The 26,731-nt window shown below is 37.6% G+C and overlaps 2 protein-coding genes across 24 annotated transcripts in view; one reads left to right on the top strand and one right to left on the bottom strand.

Annotated features, from left to right (window-relative positions):
• The first annotated feature begins 741 nt into the window (after positions 1-741).
• SMLR1 (small leucine rich protein 1) lies at positions 742-5,124 on the top strand. The gene is made up of 2 exons (XM_027691215.1): positions 742-962; positions 4,213-5,124. The coding sequence occupies exons 1-2, from the start codon at positions 830-832 to the stop codon at positions 4,365-4,367; spliced, it is 288 nt and encodes a 95-aa protein (XP_027547016.1). The 5' UTR covers positions 742-829; the 3' UTR covers positions 4,368-5,124.
• Positions 5,125-8,728: 3,604 nt separating this feature from the next.
• EPB41L2 (erythrocyte membrane protein band 4.1 like 2) overlaps positions 8,729-26,731 on the bottom strand; it is a 141,436-nt gene continuing 123,433 nt past the window's right edge. For 11 of the 23 annotated variants that reach the window (XM_027691055.1, XM_027691063.1, XM_027691028.1 and 8 more), the window contains 10 exons: positions 25,680-25,826; positions 24,205-24,309; positions 21,254-21,406; positions 20,189-20,242; positions 19,411-19,971; positions 17,491-17,613; positions 16,914-17,012; positions 14,278-14,358; positions 12,862-13,000; positions 8,729-9,962 (listed from right to left, as the gene is read on the bottom strand). In XM_027691055.1, the coding sequence (XP_027546856.1) occupies positions 12,893-13,000; positions 14,278-14,358; positions 16,914-17,012; positions 17,491-17,613; positions 19,411-19,971; positions 20,189-20,242; positions 21,254-21,406; positions 24,205-24,309; positions 25,680-25,826 (1,431 nt within the window). In that variant the 3' untranslated portion in view covers positions 8,729-9,962; positions 12,862-12,892. The remainder of the gene's footprint in view (positions 9,963-12,861; positions 13,001-14,277; positions 14,359-16,913; positions 17,013-17,490; positions 17,614-19,410; positions 19,972-20,188; positions 20,243-21,253; positions 21,407-24,204; positions 24,310-25,679; positions 25,827-26,731) is intronic. The other 12 variants (XM_027691165.1, XM_027691108.1, XM_027691101.1 and 9 more) reach the window with 12 other exon arrangements.

Here is a 26,731-nt window from a genome sequence, read left to right as displayed (position 1 = left end):
AGGTCTACTAAACAGATCTTTTTGCAAAATTTTGCAGGTCTTTTGAATGTGTAGAGAAGGACTATAAAATGACAAATCATCTTTTTAAAGATGATTAAGATGATCAATGCATCCTAGGTACAGTTCTACCATAGGCTGGTGACCAGACGGGAAAAACTGAACATTTCACAGTCACTTGGACATTTAAAACATTCTTGAATTCTTTGGCACATTTGGTCCCCCAAAATCATGTATGTTCAACTTAGCTAAGAAAGAAACCTTCCTGAGTTTCACTGCTCTGCAGCTGCTCCTTGGAAAAGATGCTGTTGGTACAGCACCCCCTCAGTCACTTGCTCTTTGTCTCAGTGGTCCAGTCTGAAAACTCTTTAGAGCAGAGACCACATGTATGCCTGTGCAGTATGCATAACAGGGGCTTCACCCTGAATAAGCATTTGACATCTACTGTAAAATTAATAATATATCTAGAAAGAGAGTGCTTATTATTCAAAATGGTCTGTACAGTGTTTGCAGATGACAGAACCCATACTGCTCAAAAGGCAGCAGCCTTACATATCGAGCCCTGCCCAGCCCAACATATCCAAAGGTTTCAAAGCCCTACATGACTTCAATATGCACTTTCAAACTTTGTTATTGAGTAACTTTGTGAGTGAACTCCAATCCCAAGGGGATCACAGGCCTACACAAACAAATCAAAGTTCAAAAAGAGATTATGGCCTGAGCAAAGGGCAGAATGCAGATCGGGGAGGGAAAAAAGGAAGAAAGTAGGATAAATAAGGTCCAAACTTGTAGATCTTAAGGATCTTGCTTGGCATGGTTGCCACAGAGGAAAATGAGCATGAGTTACATATTTTCGGTGTTTCTGAGGGAGCTGCCTGGCTACGTTCTCTTTGCTGGGATCTTTATGCCTGTGACTTTACTCCTGCTGCTGCTAATTGCCTACTTCAGGATCAAATTAAGGGAAGGTGAGTCAGGATTTGGGGGCAGAGAAAGCTTCTCATCCAACAGGCAACTTTCGCTTGTACCACTAACTAAACTGAAGAGAACTATGATCAGAAACAATTTTATGAAGTTGTACTGCATTTTAGACCATTTTCTGTCTGAAAAATACCACAGGTATTTGTTTAGAACCCTCACTTAAAACTCCACAGTTTTACATATGATCCTATAGAAAATTTTACTGTTCTGCACTATAGGAGGGGCAACCAAAATGGAGAGAAAGAATAGGGCTGTTAAAGTATAGATCATTTTCTTCTGTGCTTGAACTGTGCAAGTCTTCAGTGAGACAGGCAGCAGCAGTTACACCCGTAAGTAGTTGTTTACCGGGGGCATGTCTTTCAAAAGTATGTATTTGCTTTTACTTTGTACCTAAATGCTCATTGGCCATGATGCCTTTTCTATTTTAAAATCAGCTTACACTCACTTCAAAAATCCATCTTCAGAGTAAAACTAGGCAGTGAGTTTCTTCCAGAAGGAAAACATCAGACCATCCAGTTTTAATGGGATGATCTTCATGGCCTCCAGATTTGGGTCTCAGCTGCAGCAGCAGATTCACATATGTTCTACTTTTGTTTTAGGGTTCCAGCTGCCAAGGCCAGCCCCGGGGCACGTTCAGATCAGAGTCTTCAACCTTTCTTTCCTTCAGCCATTCCAAAACATCATCTTGCAGACATTGGGCTAAGCTTGTTCCTCAGATTATCTGTCTTTTGAACCTTTTTCCCATAGGGAGTGTCAGGAGAGCTAAGACGACAAGCCTAGATTTTCTTTGTAAACTTCAGATGCTTCAGAAACTTGGTGCGAATCCTGCCTGGGACAATGGTCCACAATGCTCACACTACATGTTTCAGCTCTAGCAGAGACCTGGCTGGGGCAGACAGGCCAATCCTGACCTCAGGGCTCTGCAGATAAGCTGATGCCCTCACACAGAGCTGCCCCGGGGTGCAACAGCCCAACAGGAGAAGACTAGATCTGCCCACCAGTGCAAGGCTAGGAAAGAAACCTTACTTAGATACAGACCAAGCACCATAATTTGCGCACTCGTTCAGTTTGCTCTATCCTGTAGTCCTCTGAAATCCTGAAATTTAGGCCATTTAACAGTTCTAAAAGTAAGAAAAGCCACATGTACCCAGAAATGTAAAATAAATTAAGTTCCTGTTTTGTATAACATCTCCAGGCATTTAGATCTGAGGCTTTAACAGAGAGGAAGGGTGTTTGTTTTCATATGAGCATACACCACTGGTTACCCTCAGGCTGCAAAAACTCAAACATTTCCTGTTCAAGATGTGCTTTCAGATGCTGAATTAATCTACTAGGGAAGACTGCTCTGCATGCCTAACCCAGCCCTGCCTTCAGCTATAGATTATCCTTAAGAGCAAGGTGCTGAGTTTTTCACAGCAACCAAAAACCAGCGCAGTGCCAAGACATCATACAATTCCATATCTATAAAGGAATAGGAAAGCTAAGTACTGAGAGCTTGAAAATGGTTGAAATGGAAGCTAATGAAATTATTGCCTTTGACTTTGAATAAAAGCACAGATTCTCCCTTGCAGTAAATTTCATCTGTGTGCTCATATGTGATAGTCAGAAACTAGTTATTATTAAATAATACTGAGCTACTACTGGACTCCTCTTACCTGGTGATGCTCTTGCAGCTCTTCCAGCTAGGATCAAGCAAAACAGGAAAAGCAGGTGGGTTACAGATCCCATTAGTTCAGTTATTTTGCTGAGGCTCAGACAATACTTTCATTAAGCCAGAAGAGCCCATCTGAAAAAAACCCAGACATTTGCATTCATGATGCATGACCAATTGTCCCACCTTCTTTCACAGCACCTATATCCTTGTTAGCTGCACTTTCTGTAGGTCCGTAAATAATCTACAGCACCAGATGTTAAATCCTGCTCCTCTTAAAGCACAGAAATTTTAGCTTTGTATTTGTAAGGAGTTTAAGCAAGCAACTGTTTCCTAAATTTTCTGAGATCAGCAATCAAGCTTTGTAAGAGAGCAGTGAATGAAGTAGTTGGCAGACTAATTTGCCATAGGAATATTGCTGCTGTGCTTCTCTCACAACTGAGAAGGATGCTTGAAGGGAATCGTGGCTTTTCAGTGCCTCAGGGAAGGAGATGCTCAGTTTGCAGGTCACAAGTGTTCTGGCTGGGACTCTCAAGAGGATGTGAGATGAATTCCTCTCTATTTAATACTTAGGGCATCACAGTCCCAGCTTTATCTCCAAGACCTTCTTTTTCTTGAGCTGAGACTGTCAAGAGTCCAACCTACTGATTTGGCCTACAGCCAACTCACACAAAACATCCTGAGCAGCTCTCCCTGTGCAAGCAAGCAGAACCAGCTTCAGCTTAAGACCATCAGGTGGAGAGAAAAAACTAACCACAGATAACCCTGAGAACAGACTCCTTTAAATACCAACTCCCTCTCTGACAGAACATCAGAAATTCAGCAGGCTTTAGGCACCTATTTCCTTAGATGTCTTTAAAAAAAAAAAGAGAAATTTGCATTACTAAAAGCAAGGCTGTCTTGCTTTGTTGTTGAATAAACATTTAATTTTTCTCTGTGTAGCAAGAGAGGCTTTGCATAAATATATCAATATAGAGATAGCTTATAAATAAAACCAAATCAACAAACAAAACAGCACATACTTCTCCTGAACAACGACCAATGACAAGTGTTTTATGCTAACTGGGCTTTTTCTATAATTTTTTTTCTTTTCTTTATCTCCATCTCTCTTCAAATAATCTCCAAACCTCCAACAGCACCATCCTGTTTTGAAGATGTCCAGTTATGTGGTTTTTTCTCGTCTGTCTGTACCACAGGCAGCATCAGAATGATCAGGCCATTTGAAGTTCTCACAGCACAGCCACAGTGAAGCAGAACATGAATTGCCTGTACAAGCTAACTACACTCCTTGCTGTTGTTTAACGATTTTATTCTGATTGAAAGATGGAGGCAAATGAAAATAGAGTATTTCTGCTGATGTAAATAGTATGTGTTGGTATTTCACTTGGCATAGTAACAGCTCCAATCTCACACTTGGAAGACTTTCTTCTAGGAACATGGGCAAACATTACTGTGCTACTGGACACCTTCAATTTCAATAAATTTGTTCTTACTAATATTTGCTAGTTCCTTTTCTTTATAAAAATTCGCCACAGGAAATCAGCATATTCTTATGGAATTTTTGTGTTGTTTGGTTTATTTTTCAGTTGATGAGGAACTGGCCATGGCACAAGACCCCAGAAATGCCCTCCTGAATCACCGTGGACGGTGGAAGAAACCCAGGAGATCTGGACAAAAAGACAACAAACACAAGAACTCAAGGACATTTAAGGGAGTCTCGCGCCTCAGGAAGCAAGCTTAAACCCAGTACTCAGGTCTGCAAGTTTAAAAATAACCAACTGTAGATAAATTCCACAGAGGAAAACAAAACAGAGAGAAGAAATTAGTGCTGTGCTGTACAAATGAAATGGCTGCTGCCATTCAAAAAGTTCTTGTAACCATTTTGCTTTCTCACGAGCCCAAGTAAGTGGTACTTTGTGCACCTCAGCAGAGACCAGAGACCTCCTGCAACAAACTGTATCAGTTCCCTTACATGACACAGGATCTGGGAGGAGGGACAGCACCTTGCACATGAGCCCTTCCCTGGCCAACCAAGAAGAAAGCCATGTAATGAGCTCCTAAGAGAGCTGAGCTGGTGCACACAAGGCAGGCAGTCTTAATAAACTGAAGATGCATAAATAGCAAGGTCATATCAAGCACTGACATCCAGGAAATTGAAAAGAGTGATGAACGGGAACTGACTTTTTTATTAGCTTGTACACTTTGGGAAAGATTGTAAGTTTTATAAAAATGCTTTCCACAAAGTTTGGAAGCAAAATATACAGTAATGGTGTATCTCATATTGGCTGTGGAAGACAACCCACAAAAATGCAACTCAAACTGTTTGAAAGCTCTATTGCCTTTTGACTTCTCCAATTCTGACTCTCAAGTTTAAACCCAAACTGATGAAGAATGAGGAGTGACTATCATTACTGTCCCTGATGTTTACTGTCCCTGTCTGCTAGTGATTGCTGTCTGTAATTAACTTCCATTAAAGCTGCTTGTCATTTCCAATCCTGCAAGAACAGAGTGGATAAAGCCTTGTCTGAGATTTTGTGTGAGTTCGCACAATTTCAGTTCTCACAGACTTTTAAAAACTCCTTGAAATCATTTTATAAAAACACTAATGAGGCCATGACCACAGGTTTAACAAAACAGTGTAATTTATCAAAGTTTATGAGAAGTGAACAGGACTGAAAGAGCAAGTACCTTTACTATACCTAACAGTCCTCTCCCATTTTAATACTACCCTATTTTTAAAATTACATAATTCATGACACTATGCAAATAACATAGAATACCTTGCACTGAACAGGTGAAGAACCAGGTGTTTGCAATTGAGAATACAACCTTTTGCAGGTAAGTTGAGACAGCCACTGCAAAGAATTTAACTTTCTCCATTTAAGGATACTGCCTTCTTAAAGCAATGATCTGGGATACTGATCAGATGCTAAAGGAGTTGTAACATACACAGTTCCAAACACCCTTTCTCTCACCACCCAAGAATGAATTGGCCAGGATCACATATAAAAATACAGAATGAAAGTTTAAGCAAGGCTTACAAAAACTGATTTTTTTAATTTCACAAAGTGTCTAAGAATGGAGACGTCTGAAATGTCAAGAAGTGACATCACTCTTTAATAGCACTTTAACTTAAAGTGGTGGTATGGATACCAAAGATAATGCCACACAGATACACTGGATGCCTTTGACATAACTGCTTATTGAGCTGTAATTGCTAACGTGTAGGAGGATCTGACATTCAAGACTTAGTAACTAATATGTAAAGAAAATTCTCAGGCCTTCTTGTTTTCAGTTCCATTACTGAACAACAGCAAGAAATATTTTTGTTTTCATGCTACTGGCATGACACACATCATTGTATACTATATAATTCCTTCAAAAAGGAAAAAAAAAGTATTTAAATAACACCATAGAACTACGTATTTGACTAGATAAATTAAAAAAGCTTTATCTAAATATATGTATGGAAAGAGTACTTGCAAGGAAATAATTTGTCTTCAATTACTGATTTTACTGAGTGAAGTTAGTATTCCATTCCATCTACAACCAGTAAGCATGTTTAAAACCTTCTTGCCTGTGACTGTTCCTTCTTCACTTCCCAGAATCGAATTTAAAGTCTCAACATTTAAGTTGGAAAGGTACAGAAAGATGATAAAATGATAAAGAATTGTGGAATAGCTGTTGGCAGGGGAATGACTGAAGAGAACGACTGCTAGGTGTCTATTCTAGTATCTGCAATGATGCTGTCAGATGAAGCTAGCAGGGGCAGGTTCAAAAGACATGAAAGGTGGTTTTGGTTCTTTTCCTTTTGGTTAAGAAACAAAATGGTTAAAATGCCTGTCAGAGAAAATTTTCAAAAAGCAATTAATTAGTCAAAAATCCAGAGGCAGATAAATACGGAAGACTGATAGACCAGTAAGTCTTCAAAAATTGCTGAAAGCTGGAAGAATATTTGGGAAAGTACTTTGTAGTACAGTATTTACACTTACACATACCCTTAGGCAACTACCAGTAGCCTCAGAGTCACGGATGTGGGAGAGTTAGTCACTGAGCCTGGTCCAGTACAGCCATTCATATATACTTACCTCCAAAAACTCTGGTAGAATTTAACACTACAAGAACTATCCATATTTTTAATGCTTGTAGTTTGTACTAGTATTACTACTCCAAGTGTCTTTATTCAAGGGCAGTATAAAAGTCCCAAACAACTGAGCAGCCTGAAAATCAAAGTTTCAAACCTTCCACAGATGTAGTCAGTTCGACAGTGTGCGATAACAGCAGTTCCAAGTAAACCACTTCCATGGTTAACATGCCTAAAAGCTGAAAAGCTTCCACTGCATCCTGGCCAAAGGTACAGTTAGTTGTCATTCTGATCACCATCAAATCTCACAGACTCTTGACATCTGTCACGGTATTTATTTTATTGTATCTATTTGATGTCTTCTGTGGCCAAACTAAGAGTTGTTATTCAGCTTGACTGTCAAATAGAAGAATGTTACAAGAAACAATTTGTACTACAGTTGCTCTTTGCTTTGAGCAATAAATAAACTTTTTAAAAGTTTGTCACTGGAGTTGCATGCTTGTCCTTTATGAAACCTTTATCTAGGAAACAATCTGTAGAACAATTCCAACATTCATTATAAACCCTTAGGTGATCATGATTTCAGTACTCTGTATAGGACCCACATGACTTGCTTTTCTAAGTATTTCAGCAGATTTAATTGCTGAATGGCCCTTTAATTGTATTTGAAATTGCCCGTGTATTATAAAGCTGGCTTGTGAAGTGCCTTGAGAACAATTTCTTTTGTTGCACGTTGCAGTTTTTGCTATAGATATATCACATATAAAAAAAGTAACAATGAAAATTCATCAAAATTGCACAATTAATAATAATTACATACAATCAGAATCTGTAAAACTTGACTATTTTTAGGACTGATCACACTTGGGGCTTATGTTTTTCTGCATGACAATGGCTCTTTAATTAGTACATATTTAATCAATGGAAGCAACAACTATGCACAAGCTATGCTGACCTGAAAACAGTATTAATTTTTCCCTGACAAAAGGTTCTCATTAGTATTTGAAGAAAGACATCTCTCAGTGAAACAACTTTATTTCAATAATATTATATTTGCAGTTTTAGGGATTAAATACAATTGCAAAAAAGTATTGCTCTAGTGTCTAACTAATCAGGATGATCCAAATCAATAAGGAATTCAATATGCTTTCCTACTATCAAACAAGATCTACAACTAATACTACACCACATCAAAAATACCTTAAAGATTTTATATAGCTTTTTCTTACATCCTTTTGTAGGAATATCTGCTAAGACATCCCTCAAAATGTGTGTCTATTTTTACCTACACTTAAATATCCCAAACTTGCCACTTCCTCAACAACCCTCTTACAGTGTTGCAGCAATGCTCTTATGTTATTAGGCCAAATGGGTTTCTCTTCCCCCTTTTGAAAGGCAGAACATCTGAGGTTTTGAAGAAAAGCAGGTGAACCTGTTATCTGCTATTTTTCTGGGTAATGTGGGATGTGACTGAGAACGCCCATATGCGTATAGAAATCAACATCTGTTACTGTTGTCTTATGTTATCCAAATTATACAAAGTCAAAACTAATAAGAACTTCTGTTATGCAAGCATGCTGACAGATGGCAGCCACCTAAACTGAGATTAACACCAAAAATACATTGCTCAGAAGAGAAAAAGAATGTAGGGCGAAGCTTTAGATGTGTTTTGTTATCTGAAGACCACAGTATGTCCTAACCCAATCAACTCAGCTAAACCATTTGCAGACTGAGGCTAACTTGTACTTCAATGTCCAAATCTCCTCTGTTTTGGCATCTGAGGATTTCTTCTCTAAACTACAGAAACCAGAACGTTTATGGAAAGATGTCTTAAAAACACTGATACTTTAGTATCTGTATTAGGAGCCAGGCAATTGTGCCACCCTCCCGACAGCCCTGCAGACCACTTGCACTAATCCCTGCTATTCAAGGTTCTGTGACTTCTAGAACTGCAGTTCTTATAAGCAATCTGCTCACTTTAAATATCCTCCAAGCTTATGTCTGAGTGCCAAAAGTCATACAGAGAATAAACAACTTTATTTTATAACAGAATTACAGAAAGCAAAATATCACTTAATACAACTTCAAGCTGCTATAAATCTAATTTGGCATTTTAACTATACACAAGAGTGGACAGCAAAAAAAACCCAAACAAACAACCCCCCTGCAAGAACAAATTAAAAATAAACCCCAATATAATTAACAGGTTTTCTCAATGGCAGTCTCAACTGATGGTACTCTCTTATTACTTTATGAATGGAGTCCATATTACACTTTTACTCAGTATCCTAAAAACCTGCACTAACCATTAGAGGAAGCATGTGAAATGTATACCTTCTCAGTAACAGAAATGTCAGTTCTAACATGGAGACAGTGAGTTTAATAGCAAGCGAGCATTCTACACATGTATTCAAATAATGGAAGTACTGAAGTTGGGACACAGTAAGAAAAAAAGCACTACGGTTTTAAGCTGCCTAGATCATCTCTTGTTGGAAGAAGAGAAAGATATTTTGTTCGTCCTTCTTTCCTTATCTGGAATGCTGCAGACAGCAAAAAAGTCTGCAAGAAGTTGAGCATTGGCACCAAAGTGCAAAAAGAACACAGTGCTCAGTCAGAAGAAATGTGTCTGCAACTCCTTCTCCTCTATAAACTGCCATACCATCTCTGCTCCACAGAGAGGAGAACCTTAGAACAGAAAGAGTTACAGAGATACCAGTATAAAATTTCTTCAAAGAAATATATTTTTTCAAATTTTAGCAAATGTTGTATTTTTATAAAAAACTTAGTTATGTGATATCATTATATTTACCAGAATAGTCTGAAAAAAAATCTGTAAATTACTCCAGTAAGAGATTTCACTTGAAATATCTGAAAAAACCCTATATCTAAATTAGTAAAGATCCTCCTTCCTGCACAATTACCACCTACTCCAGTGAACAATGCTTTCCAGACTTCTTTTGTTCACTTTCATATACTTAAGAATCAATTTCAAAAACACAAGTATTTGTGCAAAAGAAGATCATACCCTCTATAACTTCCTTTAAAAAAAATTTCTAAGATTGTTAAAAATTGGTTATAAAAAGTAAACAAGAAAGATTCTAAGGGAATATAGACCAAAGATGTTAAAATGGAGTTTGGTATTGGCATTTAAGTCGTGAATATCTGGTCATCGTTGCTAGGCTTGGTGGATTCGGTAGAGTAATGATGACTTGGAATGATTACAGTCCTTCGTGGTCAGTATCGTTTTTACTTCTGGAAAAGAAAATGAGGTAGAAGGTTACATAACCATTTGTCACAGATACTATGTGAATGCCACTTCAGAGTCAAGAAGTAATTTTTTCTATAGAGGAGGTTGGGGGGGGGGTAGAAGGTAATTTCATTAAAAAAAAGTTGCATTGACTAAACCCCACTTCAATCATGAGGCAAACAGTACTACTCTTTCTTCAAGTACTAATCTTTGCTCCCCAAAATTCTCATGTTATTTTAATAGTGTCTTCTTCCACAGTTTACTGAAAATTTTAATCCACAACTTAGTACATAAATAAGAAATAAAGGTACTTGTTCTATTTAGTAATACCTCAGAATCAGAATGCAGTATCTTTCACTTTCATTACAGAAAACAAGTCTACAAAAACAATATTGCTGTAGTCACGAGGGCAGAGCTTTCAACACCTTAGAAAAAACTATTCAAAATTTGTGGCATGACTCCACTGCCTAAGCACAATTTCTAGAGCTGTTTCTGCATTCCCACTTGCCCTTTAGTTGCTGCAACAGGAGAGCAAAAGGCTCTTGACAGATACTTAAGGTGCTTCAGGTGGCCTTTGTTTGTTTAGACTACTAAATCTTTTCCTTAATGTTTAACTTAAAGGCATCATCAGTCAAACAAGCCCCCAGGTCTCAGATACCAAAGCAGTATGAAGAAATGTTCTCTTTTATTCTCTCGCAAGCATTTCAGACCACGAGCCTGCAAAGTAATTGGCAAACTCAGACAAGAACATCTGACACACTCCGATACATTGCAAATACAATTCCACAATGTATGTTTCAAAAAAATGCAAAAACCCCACCCTCAGACAATGGAAGGAACTCTTTGAATGCTGCCTCATTTTCGGTGCTCTTCCCAATCCTTTCTCAAAAGTAACCCCCACGTCCTTTGTTATTTCCACAGTTTCTACAGTTATGTAATGTGAAAATAATTTTTAAGAGTATTAATGCTATAACATTAATATCCAAATGAGTGTTGACCTAGCACTTCCAAACTTGATCCATGTTATTTACCTGGTTTGTACATTTATGAACAAAAATTATTCATTTCTTTTCCAAACACAATAAACTGACCAAATCAATCAGGCAGATCAAACTTACTTCCACTGTGATTTACATCCTGGAAAATGATGTAAATTTATACTCTGAGAAACTCAGAGGAAAACTGGCCAGAAGATACTGTCTAAACATGATCAAAACAAACACTGTAGTTCTAGCACAATCTGTATGAGGTCAGGAAAGGCAACTGGAACCACTTTTGACAGAGAAGGTGGATAAACTTTCTGTCCACAGGCAGAGAGCAGGCATCCTACTCTTATCCTCACAGGCTTCTCCATGGCATTCAACATTGCTGCTCTATGCCGTGCTGCACACAGTAGGAATTCAGGACAAACTCCCAGAAATGAAATGTGTAGTAATGAGACCCAACAATTCTGCCAGCAGATGAGAAAAATTCTCTCCCTAATACCTCACCACTTGCAGTCTCTTAACGGATCATATACGTGTCAACAGCTGGCAACGTATACTACCTCTCCCTTTCCTCAGCCACACATAGGCACCTCAGGATGTTAAGAAAAGAGACACTTGTAGATAGACGAAATAAATTAAGGCTTTAGTCTATGTCTTTCAGCTGAAAATATGCATCAGACTAGTTCAGGAAGACTCCAATTCCTTGATAATGGTCATCTTCCATGGAACAGCATTTAATAGATGCGCTTCATATCTTCTCAAACTGCTGCTTGCATCTTTTCTCTTCTGGATCCCAGAAGTGATACTCGACAGTGAAATCTTTATCTCTTAGGAAACTCAGGCACAGGAATAAAGCAGACTTTTCAACATAAGGAATTATCAGGATTATGTGAAAGACATCCTCCTCTATAGTAGGTTACATCAAATGTGGAATCAAGTCAGTGCCTCATTTTTCATATATTCCTGGCACTTCATGACTGTGCTCATGATGTCTAGAAGTCTGCTAAAGCTGCAGGTTGAAATTTTTGACAGTTAGTTTCCTTTGGTAAAAAGCTTCGTTTGATACTAAGGGAAAGCATGCCTGCACAGGACCTAGAAGTCTCGTCCAAGGGCTACAACTACCACTGTATAAAATACCGAGCTGAGGAAATAAGAATCATGACTACCCTAATTTCCTTAAAAAACACAAAATGTATTTCTTTTACCTTGTCTCCTCCTACATTAACATTGATCACAGTGCATATTAAAGGCTTGCAATTCTACTAAAACAATTATCTCTCTTGAGGTGTGCCAATAACACCTCTGCTCTTCTAGCTAAATAAAGAGGCTCGTCAGCAAGTCAGAAGTCTCCCTATGAAGACTTAAACCATTGCTTTTTAAATCTCTCCCATTGATATTTAACCATCCCACACAAAACTTTTTTCTTGAATCTGAATCTACAATTAACAAAACCATCAAGTTTGAAAAAAACTGAAGCTTGAGTCTCATATCAACAGTGTGACAAACAAAGGACATTTGAAGCTTTACACTCCCAAATGGTTACTGAACTTTAAGACAATAGCCTATAAAAAGTGCATCAGCAGATTTATTCAGTGTTCATTCTGATCTTTCTATTGAATACATGAAAAAGGGCAGTATTGTTGGGTTTTCTTTTTTTTTTATTTCCAACATTGTAGGAAACGCCATGAGAGTACTGTGACAAGACTGGGAGGCATATATAGGAACATTTGCAACTAAAATTTATGTCAGATTGGACTTAAAAATTCTTACACTAACAGTCTTCTAATAGGACCTGTTTCAACTCACCCTTTAGCAATAGCGTATCTCAAAGATGCCCCATATTTTTCAGCTGAAAGACACGAATGCAACAGAAAACTGATGTTAAATTTTCCTGTGGTAATTATATATATAAGCTTACCTGAAGTATTTGCTTGAGGACATTTTTTATTTTACTCTTCATCTTCCTCAGCAATTTCAGTTTCTTTGTGCACCACTACTCTTGTCACAGACATGTCAGGGTGCTGTTCTTTGGCTTCTTTGATTGCCTGTGCCAGGGCCTGCAAATATATTTGAAACATGGAACTCAACAACACCAAAAGGACACTCATGTGGATCCAGAGAAGGGCAGAGTAGCTTTGGAAAATCTGGTCATAAGTTTTCAGAAGTGTAAATTCCTAAACTTGTACTCCCTTTTTAATATATATTTTTTTTTTTACTTCATTACTCAGTTATTTTAAAATAAAGAAGGGCTTAGAGAATTGTCTGGTATCCTAAAGGTATTTGAGACCTTTCCAGACATCCGAAGTGAGTGTGTCAAGGCAAACAAGAGCCATGCCTGATGCTAAGTAGTCCTGTCATTTAATTAAGAGTTTAAAGAAGAGATTCAACTTGTCAAGAGCCACTTTCTGGAGGCAAATCAAAACGTGAAAATAAATTCCTTGAGAACTCTCAGTATATTACAATACAGAAGTTAAATTAAAGCCTGTTATATTGATTTGTGTAGCTTTCATAAAGTTAGAAATGGATTCACTGCAACTTTATGCAGAAGGTAGACTTTTCCATTTGTATTATCCAGTAACTGCTGATTGCCTGTTACCATAGTTTCTTAGATGAAACAAAAATTGTGTAATCATCACTACAAAAACTAGATAATTGAATTTTCTCAATTATTTTCCTGCGTACTGCTTAAATTCAGCCTTATTAATTGGGCATGCAGAAGTGATTTTAACATCTTAGTTTCTAACACATTGTAAAACACTGCTTCACTACGGATGGAGATGAAAGATATTTAAATAAGATTCCAGCAGATCAACAATCACTTTTGTTACACATATTTCTACAAATATAGGTCAAAAACTAATTTTTAAATTCAAGCAGTTTATGCTTTAATGTATTCCAAAGCTTTCAGTCAAAATGAGCACTGCATTCAGATGTTGCTGACACAATGCAGTAAAGACTCCCATCTATCCAGATTAACGTATCAAAATAAGATTATTTCAGTAATGCTCTTCCTCCCAATGGCAAAAGCTTCATTAAATAAACTGGGTCTCTTCCAAAAAAACCCCAATCATTTAAAAATAGTAAAACTCCATTCACATGATCTGTGACACAAATTTATAAATGCTGTTTTTTCTTTTCACTTATATTCAAAAGGCTCCTTATTCACAAAACATGACTGCTTAATAACTCTGGCACAATTAATAGTCTTAGGGTCTTTATATATCCTCTTATTCAACTTCTCTAACTTTCCCTCATTTCAGGTTTCTGAAATATCATCTAGATCTCACTGGACTACAAAAAACACATTTTAAGTGTTAACACTTTACATACTCACCTCATCATGGTCAATATCTGCATCTCCAGTAATGACTATTCGCTTCTCAATTCTTGTTTCTGATACTCCACCTTTTACCATCTACAGATGGCAGAAAAAAAAAATCCTTGTAATTATTCTGTACTTCCATGAAGCACTCCTTTCTGCTGCACTGAAGCAAATAAATTTCTGTGTCTGAGTTGCAATTAGTAATAAATGTTCTCAGTGCTAAATCATCCTTTCCTTTTTCAGTTACACAGCTAGTAACATTCTAGCAATTGCTAAACTTGGGAAAAATCAAACAGTAAAGAATTACTTCTGTTATTGGAGCTCATGTTTGACAAACTGTAATTCCAATTTCTTCCACCATATAAATCTGGCAACATGGAAATTTAAGCAGTCTTCTCTTTTACTTCAACTCACCCATCATGGGCTTTTCCACAGTCATAATCCTATGCCCTTAAATACAAAGATGATCTGTTTTTCAATTCTGCCATTCATGGATCTTTGTGAGATATTTTCAACCAATTTCACATTGCTGAATAATTTTGTGCTTTGTTTCTTAATTTCTTACTCTATTGATCAGCTTATAAAAAAATTCTCACAGAAATAACATTGTTTGCCTTTCTTTTTAATCAGCCTGTATATGAGGAAAGAATAAACTACTACTTAAATATTCTCACCATACTAGACAAGATCCAAGATCACTCTGTTAAAAACACCATTAGAATACTGAAATTATTTTACCAGGTCCCTTTATCAATAATGAACAGTTTGGGATGTAAAACAGAAACTTAGTTTAGAAAATTCAAAATCTTGTTACCGACCACATATCATCAATTTAAAACAGATAGGGATCTGTTGCATCATGGTAATCCCAGTAATTTTTTTAGTAGAAGACAAGACTGAAACTATTTTCTTTAATGGTTCCTTCCAAAAAGCAGGATTATTTGACATTTGAACTTGACGAGTAAATATACACTTCCCCTCAAAACTGTGGTTAAACTTACCGAAGACTTTTTCCTAAAAAGGTGGTGGTTTAACGATTCCAAAAGGGAGCAGGAGACTGAAAAGGACCTGTTAACTTGTCTGTATAGCAAAGCATATGCATTTTCAATTCTGAGATTCCTTATTTCACGTGATTCTCTTTCCAGCATTATCTTTCCACAGTAATTTTGTGAATACAACTTTCAATCCTTAGACATCCAGTGAGCAGTGAATTACTGTTCGACTCTGCCATGTTGTGAAACTTCTGCGTTTTGGGGGAGGGACAGAAATCCTAAATTCACACTTTGTTTCCCTCTTCCCTTTTCTTTACCTTAAACAATGCTTCCTGTAATTTTCTTGGAAAAAGATGTTATGAGTTCAAAGACAAGTTCAAAACAGTGTTGGTTAGGCATGTGCATTGGGTCTGGCTGAGCTGGAGTTCATTTCCCCACAGTAGCCCTTGCAATGCTGTGCTTTGCATTGGCAGCTAGAAGGGTGTTGATAACACATTGGTGTTTTGGCTACTGCTGAGCACAGCATCAGCACTGTGACATTCCTTCCTCAGTCGAGGGCAAGATCCTGGGAGGGGACTCAAGTGGGTCAGCTGACCCAAACTGACCAAAGGGATATTCCAGACCATATGACGTCAGCTCAGATATAAAAGCTAAGGCACAGAGCAGGAGGGTGGGCATTCATTGTCTCCAATGGCGGCCAACTGAGAAAGCGTCACGTGTACCGAAGGCCTGCTTCTCGGGAGTGGCCGACCATCGCTGCTCATGGGAAGTAGACAATAAAACCTGCTATCTTTCGCTTCAGCATGTGCAAGCTTTGCTTTGCTTTTTGCTTTAAATAAACTGTCTTATCTCAACCCAGGAGTTGTTTTCTTTTTTCCCCACCTTATTCTCTCCCCATCCCTCTGGGAAGGAGAGTGATAGAGCAGCTGGGTGGGAACCTGGCATCCAGCCAAGGTCAACCCACCACAGCATGCCTAAAATTTGACAAATATTTACATAAATTAACAATAATCATCACCACACTTTGGTGGTTCTAACATATTCTGGTATGAAACGGTATATGAGACTGAAACAGATGTGATATCCTGTTAACACTTGAGTTTTCCCTTCCTTTTCAAGCATGGAATGCAGAGTAAATAATTCAGCACCCAAATATCCTTGCAAAGTAATCTAATGGAATGATCTGTTTTTAAATAAGATCTAAACCTAGCAGCACAAGGATCATCAATGCAAAGGCTGAGAAAACATTGTTTCAGTTCTTCCTTCTAACTGATGCCATTAGCAAGGCTCCTGCAAACCTCAGACAAACCAGTTACATTAGTAAAGATCCTGTAGGATATCAGTCCTGAAATTTAGTTACATACTCATTTGTCAAACACTGAAAAAAGACCTACATGAAATACTAAAAAACCACTAATGATACTTCTCCCCCTTTCCCTGTCCTGTTCCCAGATATTCCTGCTTCTTAATAAGGCTTCTCTGTTCAAAAATCTGTGTACAGAAAGATTAACTCTCACACATGCCTGGAATGAATCCGTTCCATTTTAAGTCACTTTTCTTCAATGAATTAGCGGATATATGAGAAACTTCATGCAAGACTGTGTTTTGAGGGTTTGATGACTCTTTTAGTTAAGAAAGGCATTAAAAATATTTTACCTTTGTGATGTGTGTAGTTGTGGTAGTAGAAACGGACTCTGACGTAATTGTCTGTGCACTCACCAGCACGCCGGCATCGCCACCAGCGCTGCCGTCAAGCTGTAATAAAAAAAAAAAAAGGTATTGTTGTATTTTGGCATTTAAAAATTTTGCTTTCACAAGAGAAAAGGCTAGTTTACACATTCTTTAGTTCTGTTAGAACTGAAATCTAAAGAGAAACCATCCAAGTTTACAAAATCATGTAAGACTATTGTTATGGCTCATTCCTGTGGAAACTTCATGATCACAGTTATGTGTTCCTTTCAGGAGCAATGAGATATTTTAATCAAGTTTCCAAGACTAAAAATGAGTTACATATTTGCAGACAGCAACTAAATCTTTATTTAGAAAAAAACAATTTGAACTTCTGAAGTAATACTGCTTTGTCTACTTGCCTAATTCGTAGCCAAAGTATAATCTTATCTGCTAGCAAAAAAGTATGTGCTTTTGAAAAGCATTTTTGGACATTATCTATTTTTATCTACATAACTGGAATAAAAATAAGTTTGCAAACAATATAACATGCCAATCAGCATACCTGTGAAGATTCATATGTGATAGTTTTAGTTTCTGTTTGCACAATTGGAATTTCTTTAGTGGAGATTTCAGTTCTCTGCGTGGCATCTGAAATGGTTACCATCTCTGTTTTCACTACTGGAGGCTGTGATGCAAGAAATAATCAATCAATTCAAAAGACAGAAGAAGTTTGTAAAGTGGACCAAGAAAACACAACCTAAAGCTCAAGAAAATCGTAACAGTAAGATAAATATTTGGCTGGCTTCCCAATCAAAAAGCATGCAATAAACAAAACGAAATGAAGATTAATACATCAGCCCTCTACATAACATCTCTCTACGTAACACCGTAAGAAAATTTAATGTCCTAATAACCTTGCCAAAGTTCAGTATTTCAGGCAACAGTACATATCACAGAGGGCAACTGCTAAAACAAAGCTGCAACACATGTACAACAAATGTGTAAAAGCCATCACTAGGAAAAAAAAATCTTAGTTTGCATAAAGAAATTAATAGCTAGCTCAGATTGATAAACTTCATATTAGAATGAATCTGGGAAAATACTTATCATTCTTTAGTCTGAAAATCAAGACTAGAAATTCCAAGGAAATTACATAAAAGTTTAACTTTATAATATGTACTACTTCTGGAACTGAAAAACACCTTTGACAACTGGATTTTAAGCAGTCTACATTCAATGCAAGAATTCTCTAAGTAAACGACTTCTTTTGACAAAGCCATTTAGAGTTAGCTAGTGGTGTTTTCTGCAACATCACAAAGAAAGCAATTAACCCAGGGTCTCTAAGCTAGTGAACTCATGACTTATTGGAGCAGATTTTAAATACTTTTATGAACTAAAGCCGTTTGATATTTTTCTAGATGCATCAGCTGCTATCTCCTATTGATTTTGGATACACATGGGGTGAAATCCCAGGAAAAAAAACAAAAACCCCTCTTTCTTTCCCTCTACATACTTGCACACACAGCAGCTCTTCTCCCCTTTCCCTAAACTATCTGTGCTATTAGGAAGCTTGGGTGCCTGCAAATTTTAAAGGTCTAATAAACTAATTCTTTCACATCATTAATCATAACAGCTGTGTATGCAAAGAAGTTGTTTGGATTTAAAAGTAATGAAAAAAATTTGCCACCGTTACAAGAACAAGCAGGTAGATAACTACCAAAAAAATAATCTAATTGCTGAAAAACTCAAGAGATCATGACAACTTTACAAAGACATACATCTCTGCATTTAATTTTTTCCATTTCTGCTTCTTTATAAAGTTTGCCCAGTAATGAACTTTAGAATCCATGCATTCTTCCTTAAAATCTACAGCACTAGAAGACTTCACAGAAACATTGTGATATATGCCTCACCACTTAACAGTGCAGTGCTCTCACCTATGCAATTTCTAGCCATACGTATTCTAGCCTATAAATCCATAATATAGAAGGAGAAAAAAGAAAAAGGCAAGAAAAGCAGTGAGTAATGGAGGGGGGCGAAGAAGGAACAAAAATTTGTGACGAGTGTTTTCTAATTTCAATTGCTAATTTCAATAGCTTTCCAATCACAATTACCTGTCATGGACTTGTCAAAAACAATTGACAAATAGAGAAGACAAGACTTAAAACATTTGAAACATGTAAATAATACATATACATTATGTAAGTGCATATAAAATAAGGAGGAGATAAAAAAAAGAGATATCAGTCTTCGGAAGGTTTGCCTTACTGGTGATTCTCACTCAGTTCTAGCAAAAAGTCAGAAACCATAACTGAAGGAGACAGAATTTCACTGCTCAACAGTGGTTTCCCCTTCCAAATGATCTGAATCTTGTTGGATGCCAGAAGATGTGGAGGAATAGGAGAAGAAGAAAGGCAGGTATATTTTTCACCCCAAGATACACCTCCGCTTAATCTAGTTGTCATACTGTTCTACCATTTACCTCAGAACAACAAATTACTTGTGGTGCAACATCAATGTCAACATGAGACACATCTCCATTGAGTTTGAGCTGTTCCTCCTCTTTTTCTTGACCTAAATCTTGCTTAATTTGCTCTGACAATTTCTTCTCTTCTGTAGCTACGGTAACTGTATTTTTCTGGACCAAATCTTCAGGTGTAACTTGTGTGTGCTCAACTGGTACATTTAGTTTACTGCCTTCTGGTGTAGCTTCCACATGTTGTATTTTTTCTTCATGTTCTTTCCTTTTCATGTCTTCCTCTTCTTCCTGTTCTTCCCTGATGACTTCCTCAATCGCCCTATGATGTGGCTGGTATTCTCCCACCTCTTCATCCTCACTCTCACTACTACTGCTGCTGCTGCTACTATCTGATGGAAATGATGACGAGTCCTTTTTTGACAGATGCTCCACCTTACATGTTTCCCCAGCATCAGTGGCAACTTGCATTTTCCCTTTGTTGGTTTCGTCTACGACTACTGTTTCTTCTATCCCAAACTCTGCCTGCTTCTTCTCCTCCACTATGTCCAGAGTCTCATGTGAACTCTGCACAAAAAAACATGGATGAGGGGAAAAAAAAACAAAAGTAGAGTATATGAATAAATAAAAATGAAATAAACAAAATTAGCTGATGGTTGGTTCATGTCATGTAGAAGACAAAAGATGATTGTGATGGTTAACTGAAAAAGGAAGGAAGGGAAGAATGAAGATGGATTGGAAGAGTTAAGAGCCAAATTTAGTCATGGAAAAAAATCTGTAGAACCTTATCAGCATCGCTGACTCCAGTACAAGGCCCTTCTGCTCTGGAAGCATGTCTCTGTGGAACAAAAAGCAATCAGAGGACAAAAATCAATGCATAACCCTTTCCAACAGCGCAACATCCTCCAAGCAAGCTTTTAAGAATGTATATACACGATACTAGACAGATACTGCGTATTCACTGCAACATTCACATAGAACTATGCTCATTTCCTTACACTTCTTTAAAATATTTAATCAAAAGTAGGTAAGAATTGTGGATATTATTAATTGGCATAAGAATTGAATTATGAAAGCCTGAAAATAAAAAGCATGAATGCATTGGCCTGTGATGCTACCAAGGCAGTTACTTCACTCAGTTAAATCAGGAATTAAGAACAAATAATGTTAAAGGAAAGTAAAAAGAAAAAATAAGTTAACATTCTACTAGCAGTTTATGATAATTTAAAAAAAATAAGGAATACATTATTATATGGTTTTAATAGTTTTTCATCTTTGGTCTGTTACTTTATGAAACTTAATAGATAAGAGGAAGACTGTTTAGGGAGGCAAGCTGTGAGAACAGCAATACATGACTACCAAGAAGATCCCATTAGAATTCAGTTTGGAGGCAAAATGATGATACTAAAGCAGTTATATTAGTATTTGTTCTGTAACAAAATGATCTGTGATGGATATCGCAGAGAACCCACTGTAAATGATAACATTAGGGAGGTAGGGTAGGGGTTTTTTAATCTAATGTATTTTTAGTGAACAGTTTGCAGCAAAATTAAGAGTTCAAATTATAAGAACACAAAAATCACACATCATCTGTGACTTAATCCTAGCTTTTATTGCTGTTTACCAAGGAAAGCACCTAGGGAGGGTAAGCTTAAACGAGCACCGACTCCCTCCTACTGCTGGAGCGTTGCAGATTCAGAATTTTGCTCTCTAGCTGGATCTCTCTCCGCTCTAACGCCAGCAGGCAGCTCACTGGCTCGGACACACAACCGCAGCCCCATCCCGGCCCAGGAGGGCGGGGGCTCTGTGCCCCGGGAGCGGAGCGGATCCTGACCCCACGCCCAAGCACCTGGGGCGGCGGCGCGGCCGCGGCGCTGGCGCCGGTCTGTTCCCCCGCAGCGCCCTCTGCTGGCCCCGGGCTGGCGGCGGCGAAGGGCCCTCTGGTGGTGGCGCCAAAGCCCTCTTTACTAAACAAAATGGAGGTTATCTCCTCTTCTAGGCTCTAGACGGGTCAGAGAAGGGAAAGGAAAGAATTAGACAGCGACGAGCGGAGCGGCAGCCACCTACAAAGGAAAGGTCTGGAGAGAGAGAGACCTGACAAAGGCAAGGAAGGGCTCGGCAGGAGCAGCGGGGCACGGGCTGCCCCGGGGTGAGACGAGGACAACGGGGGGGGGGACGACACACAGCACAGCCGTGCCTCCACCATGCACAACACACTACGGGAATTGAAAACATCGACGTTCACACCGATTTCCCAAACAGGGCAGTTTACTTAGGTGGTAACTCCGTATTTGCTGTTGGGGGTTTGTCCCCCTTTAAAAATCCATTTTTGACACCACCTAATGCCCAACTGGCACAGAGCCCAGAGCTGTCAGACACGTTTGCTTGGCATACATACCCACAATGCTGAAATGTTAAAATACTTCTTATTTATTTATAATAAATGTTACATATAGGCTTTTCAAAATGCTTAAATAACCTAAGCAAATTCGTGTCTATTAAAAATCTGTTTTCAAAAAGCCTTTCCCATTTTACTGGGAAAACCAGTTTTATTTAAACATACATAAAAGTCTATAATTGCTTTAAAGCATAAGTTATGTTCATAGTCTGGTCTATTTTCTGTGGGACTATAAATCTGTATGGGTAAGCAAACATTAAAAATTCATGTGGGTACAAGCCCTCTGAAAAGGCTAAAATTCTTTATTCCAGATTTCTTTCCACAAGCTCTCATAAGAAGTTAGAAGTAAAAGAGGTTAAAATAAAAGGCCAACAATGTACAAATACTGAACAGGGACATAACACACATTTTGACAACATTCTGTAAGAGACACTGCAGTCTTAGAAAAGGGCACTACAGAGAATCATGGCAGAAGCAAATGCCAGAGGAAAGCCAAGGTGCCAAGCAGACAACTGCAGCCTGTGTGGATTCATTGTGGGAGTAGCGATATAGAATCAGGACTAACAGAACATACACCATGCTACTATGCATATCCTGCAACACATATGGCATGCAGAAGAATAGAGAAGGAAAAGAGAAAGAACCCCTATATTGTTTTCCCCTACAACAAAATTTAAAGTTTATCTGAAAAGTTATTAAATCAGCCTTCATGAAACACTGAATATCCATCAGGGCAATGCATTCCTCACCCCCACTTTCTTTCCCTAGTTTACTACCCCCAGTAAACGTTCATCTATTAACATATTACACCAAAAGGCAAAAATATTCATGATCCTCCTTTATACCATGCTCTGGTACCTTCTTTTCTGACCGCTCAAAGCAATTTAAAAAAAAAAAAAAAAAAAAAAAAAGCAGGGGAAAACTGAAATCTTTATCTGGTATGTGGTCAGACCATGTGCTTCTCTTTCTCACTCTCACCTCTTATAGATATACAATTAAAGAGATACATACCGCCCATTTCTTTGAATTTTATCACCTTCAAATTTTTGGGTCTTCCAGTCTTTTAAAAGGAAAACCCTAGTCACACAATTTGTTTGATAATGTAACACCTGTTCCCTGAGAGGCATTTAGTAAAAATGATCAAATGTATAGATAGAATTGGCACTTTTCATCAATTTTGTATCAGCCTGCGAAGATGTTTAAATTCCTGGCAAATTCCTTCTGGTACACAGTCATACACTCTGACATGAAATACTATTTACAAGCTGCAGAAGATGGATTAAAGAAAAAAATATTGTGGGTATCCATAAAAGAAAAACATTTAACGTATTTATTTGTGACATACATCTCAATGTGGCATGATTTTTGTTTAATTAAGTCACAGATGCTGTGCGCTTTTGAGAGTACGGTGACATAGAAGAATAGTGGCACAAAAGAGGTGTACCCAAAGCAACATTTCTCATACACAGAAAATTACTTGTTTACAAGTATTTTTACTGGAGCAAAAGAAGGATGAAAAGAAAGAATATTAGCAGTGGTATCCCTGCTTTATTCTTGTCTATTGTCCAACTACCCTAAAGGACAAGTGAGAATACATAAAGTCCAGAGGTATGACTAAGTCTACTAATACCAGCAAGTTTATAAATTGGGGGTGACAAAAGACTTGAACACAGACTTCTTTGCATCCATCATCAAATAATTCAGGATGGAAATACAGTTTCCCAATCATCATATTTTTATGTGTTACTGAAATAGGACTGACAACTTCACATTAACCTAACAGACCAAAAGTGATGTAAAAAAGCAACATCACAATTGCTACTCATCATCACAATCACACTGCTACTAGTCCCACTGGTTATATAGCGCTTTTCATGGCACAGATGTTAAACCAGCTTATCAGGACAAAACCTCCCTCTTCTCCTGGATGAAAAGAGAGGTACAGAAGTGTGGAGATACTCAGAACCGGGTTGCCTTTGAAGCAAAGCATTATTGATTTGAATAATGATTAGACAGTGAACACATAAAGCAAAAAGTTCCTGTGTGAAGTGTCAAATAACTGCAGGCAATTATTTCCATATAGAATGGAAATACATATTTTGCTGTCATCCTTGTCACATCAAATACAGTAATTTTCCAGTGAAGAATTGTTTTTCTTTTCAAATAGTAGCAATTCAGAACTTCACAGTTAGTTAGATGTTTAAGCAAAATGTTGCTGGCATTCATATGTGTGTATATATACAGATACACACACAGAGATCCTGGTTTACAACCCAACATTATCCTTTCAGTACTGGCTTTAAAAAGTTATTTCTATCAAGAAAAAAAAAGAAAAAGAAAGAAGCGCCCAAGCTAGCCCGCAGCAGATACAGCGAAAAGGCAGTAGGTTTCAGGGCAGCCACCTTATCGGTTTCCTCTGGTTTTGCTCCACCAATCCATGGCATTGCAATCCATTGTTTCTCCTTCCCAGGCAGCGTTTTCACTTGGAAAATGTGGTCCCCTTTTTTCTATTTAGGTTTCATTTTATAAAACCAGTGTAAATCAACAAGCAATGAGACAGACATACATTATACATAATATAAAACCAAATAATCTGAAAGTAGACAGAACATACTAGATGAGGAAAAAAAACCAAACAGATAAAGTAACTTGGAAGGGGCCTCAACTTCAATACAAAGAAATCAACACAAAAATACACACATCCACATAATAAAAACTAAGTTACACTTCTACATAAACATCTATTTTAACCAAAAATATATTTAGCTATATAGCTATTAAATGAACCAATGTGTCATGAATATTTGAAAATATGACCAACATCTGTACCTGTGCAGACAGCACTATGTATAGAAATATTAAGGTACTACTCAGGAATTTGAGGAATTTCTTGGCAGTGACCGTAAATTAACAAAATAGCCATTAAAGAAGTGATCCATAGAGTCAGTAACTGTTATCTGTATGGACATACACACAGCTCAGATTGCTTACTGAAATAAAGTCCTATTAACAAAAGTAATTTGGTAGCATCAAGCCTCCTTAAATGAAAGCACACCTCTCTGAGGACTGAAAAGAATGCTTAAAAATTTAAGGAGATAGGACAATACATTTAAGGAGAGAAGGGTGGGAACCATGCTCATAGAAAAGAATAACAATACAACATAAACTGATTGTTTTTGAAGACTGATTTGCTCTGCTACTCCATGAAAGAAGTTGCAAATAACCCAATAAAACTAAAAGTTTCACAACAGCAAGAGAAATTTATTTGGGTAGTTTTCTTGCCACAAGCATTCAGGATGATATTTGTAGAAAACTGTTTTCCATACTGCTGTTTCAATGTTCAGTCAGAAAGGAGGTATAGAGAAGAAGTAGATACACTTGTTTTATAGACTTTGGAGGATTAAGACAGTAAATTTTAACAACTACATTAAATGTGCCCTACAGAAGTCAACACTGTACATTAACTGATCATGTAAAGGTCCTTCTGAAACAACACACAGACTATTTGTGTATTTATGCACAAGCTGTCTATGAAGGGTTAAAGAGACAAAAAGGAGGGAAAAGTTCTATCACTGAAAAGTTATTTCCATCAATCTGTGTAAATCAGAGTGAAATTTAAGATGTCCTTAATATACCGGAAAATATTGCCATTGCTTCCATTTTCTTCTAATTCAGTTGTTCATGTAGAAAAATAAAATTCCACACGCTATTTAAAGTCAGGCCCAATAGTAAGTAGTAAAAAAGTTAATGTATGCTTAGTATAAACAAACACTACATCAGACAAATAAAGTGTTAATCTAAAGGACAAACTGCATTTACTGTATTACATACAGGGTTGCATGGGAATGCATGCGGAGAGGTGTCTGCAGTGACATACCCCTTGTGTCTGTAGGGACAGAGGTGTGATACGCCGCTTTTCCCACTCATTTGGGCGTGGTTCAGGTGTGGATTCCATGAAATTGCGCTTGAGCTCACTAATGCTAGCCTGGTGTTTCAGTAAGTCGTCCTGGGTCTTATCCAGGTCCTAGCAACCCGCAACATAAAACAAAGTAGGACAAAACACGACAACAAAAGCAAACTTAACTGGAAAAAAAAAAAAAGGAAACAAAAGGAACCAAACCAAGGAAAGTGCCTTGTGTCTGAAGAGGTGACCTTCGGGAGAGTGTCTTAAAATAAAAAATTTAAGGATATAAGGAACCAAGATTTTTTGTTTTGTTTCTTCCATATTTTAAAGCAAAGGAAGAATAATGCCATGTATGGTTATTTAACAGAGGGCTACTTTCATCCAAAATATGAAACTATTAGCCCTTTGAAACAATAATAATTTCCAGTAGCTGCTTGCTTTCATCTAAAATTTGCAAGTACAGAAGCAAATGTTTCAGAATACTGCACAGCTAACATAACTGAAGGTAGCTGTAAAAATAGTTGAACCCAAGGAGCATAAAAATGCATCTTTCTTGATATTACAAGCTCCATGAAAAATACTTACTTCTGTGAACACAGTACTACACAGCCAAATATGCAAGCACCTAACACCTGCTTAGCTTCAGAGGGACTACTCATTGTGCCTCTCATGTAGGCTTAAACTTACCGGAGGAATCAGATTTAAAGACTTAAAACCTGTTATCTGCCAATTCCACATTTAAGAACCTGGCAGCAGACAGACACAAGTAGGAATAGTTTCTGTGCATGGCAATACCAAAGAAATGATCTCTCTGAATTGCACCTCCATAGGCCAACGCCAAAGGAGGCACCACAGCAGGAATACCAAATTAGATTTGTGATGACCCATTGAGGCTGAACTGCAGCACCTTGGATTAAATAATTACAAGCTAGTTTTTCACTTTGTACCAGATACAAAGTAGAGGTAAGGTTCAGGAGATATGCAGAAACATAACTGCTCTGGTAATCAGGTGAAAATGTATCTGC

The sequence above is a fragment of the Neopelma chrysocephalum genome, unplaced genomic scaffold (genome assembly GCF_003984885.1).
Source record: "Neopelma chrysocephalum unplaced genomic scaffold, ASM398488v2 Primary Assembly neopelma1_23, whole genome shotgun sequence".
Classification (NCBI taxonomy): Eukaryota; Metazoa; Chordata; class Aves; order Passeriformes; family Pipridae; genus Neopelma; species Neopelma chrysocephalum.
The sequence above is the reverse complement of the archived record's forward strand: the minus strand, read 5'-3'. Positions and strand labels throughout refer to the sequence as shown.

Coding starts and splice junctions, on each gene's coding strand:
- SMLR1 (XM_027691215.1), top strand. CDS start 830: ATGAGCATGAGTTACATATTTTCGGTGTTTCTGAGGGAGCTGCCTGGC. Junction 963..4,212: donor CAGGATCAAATTAAGGGAAG/GTGAGTCAGGAT, acceptor TTTATTTTTCAG/TTGATGAGGAACTGGCCATG.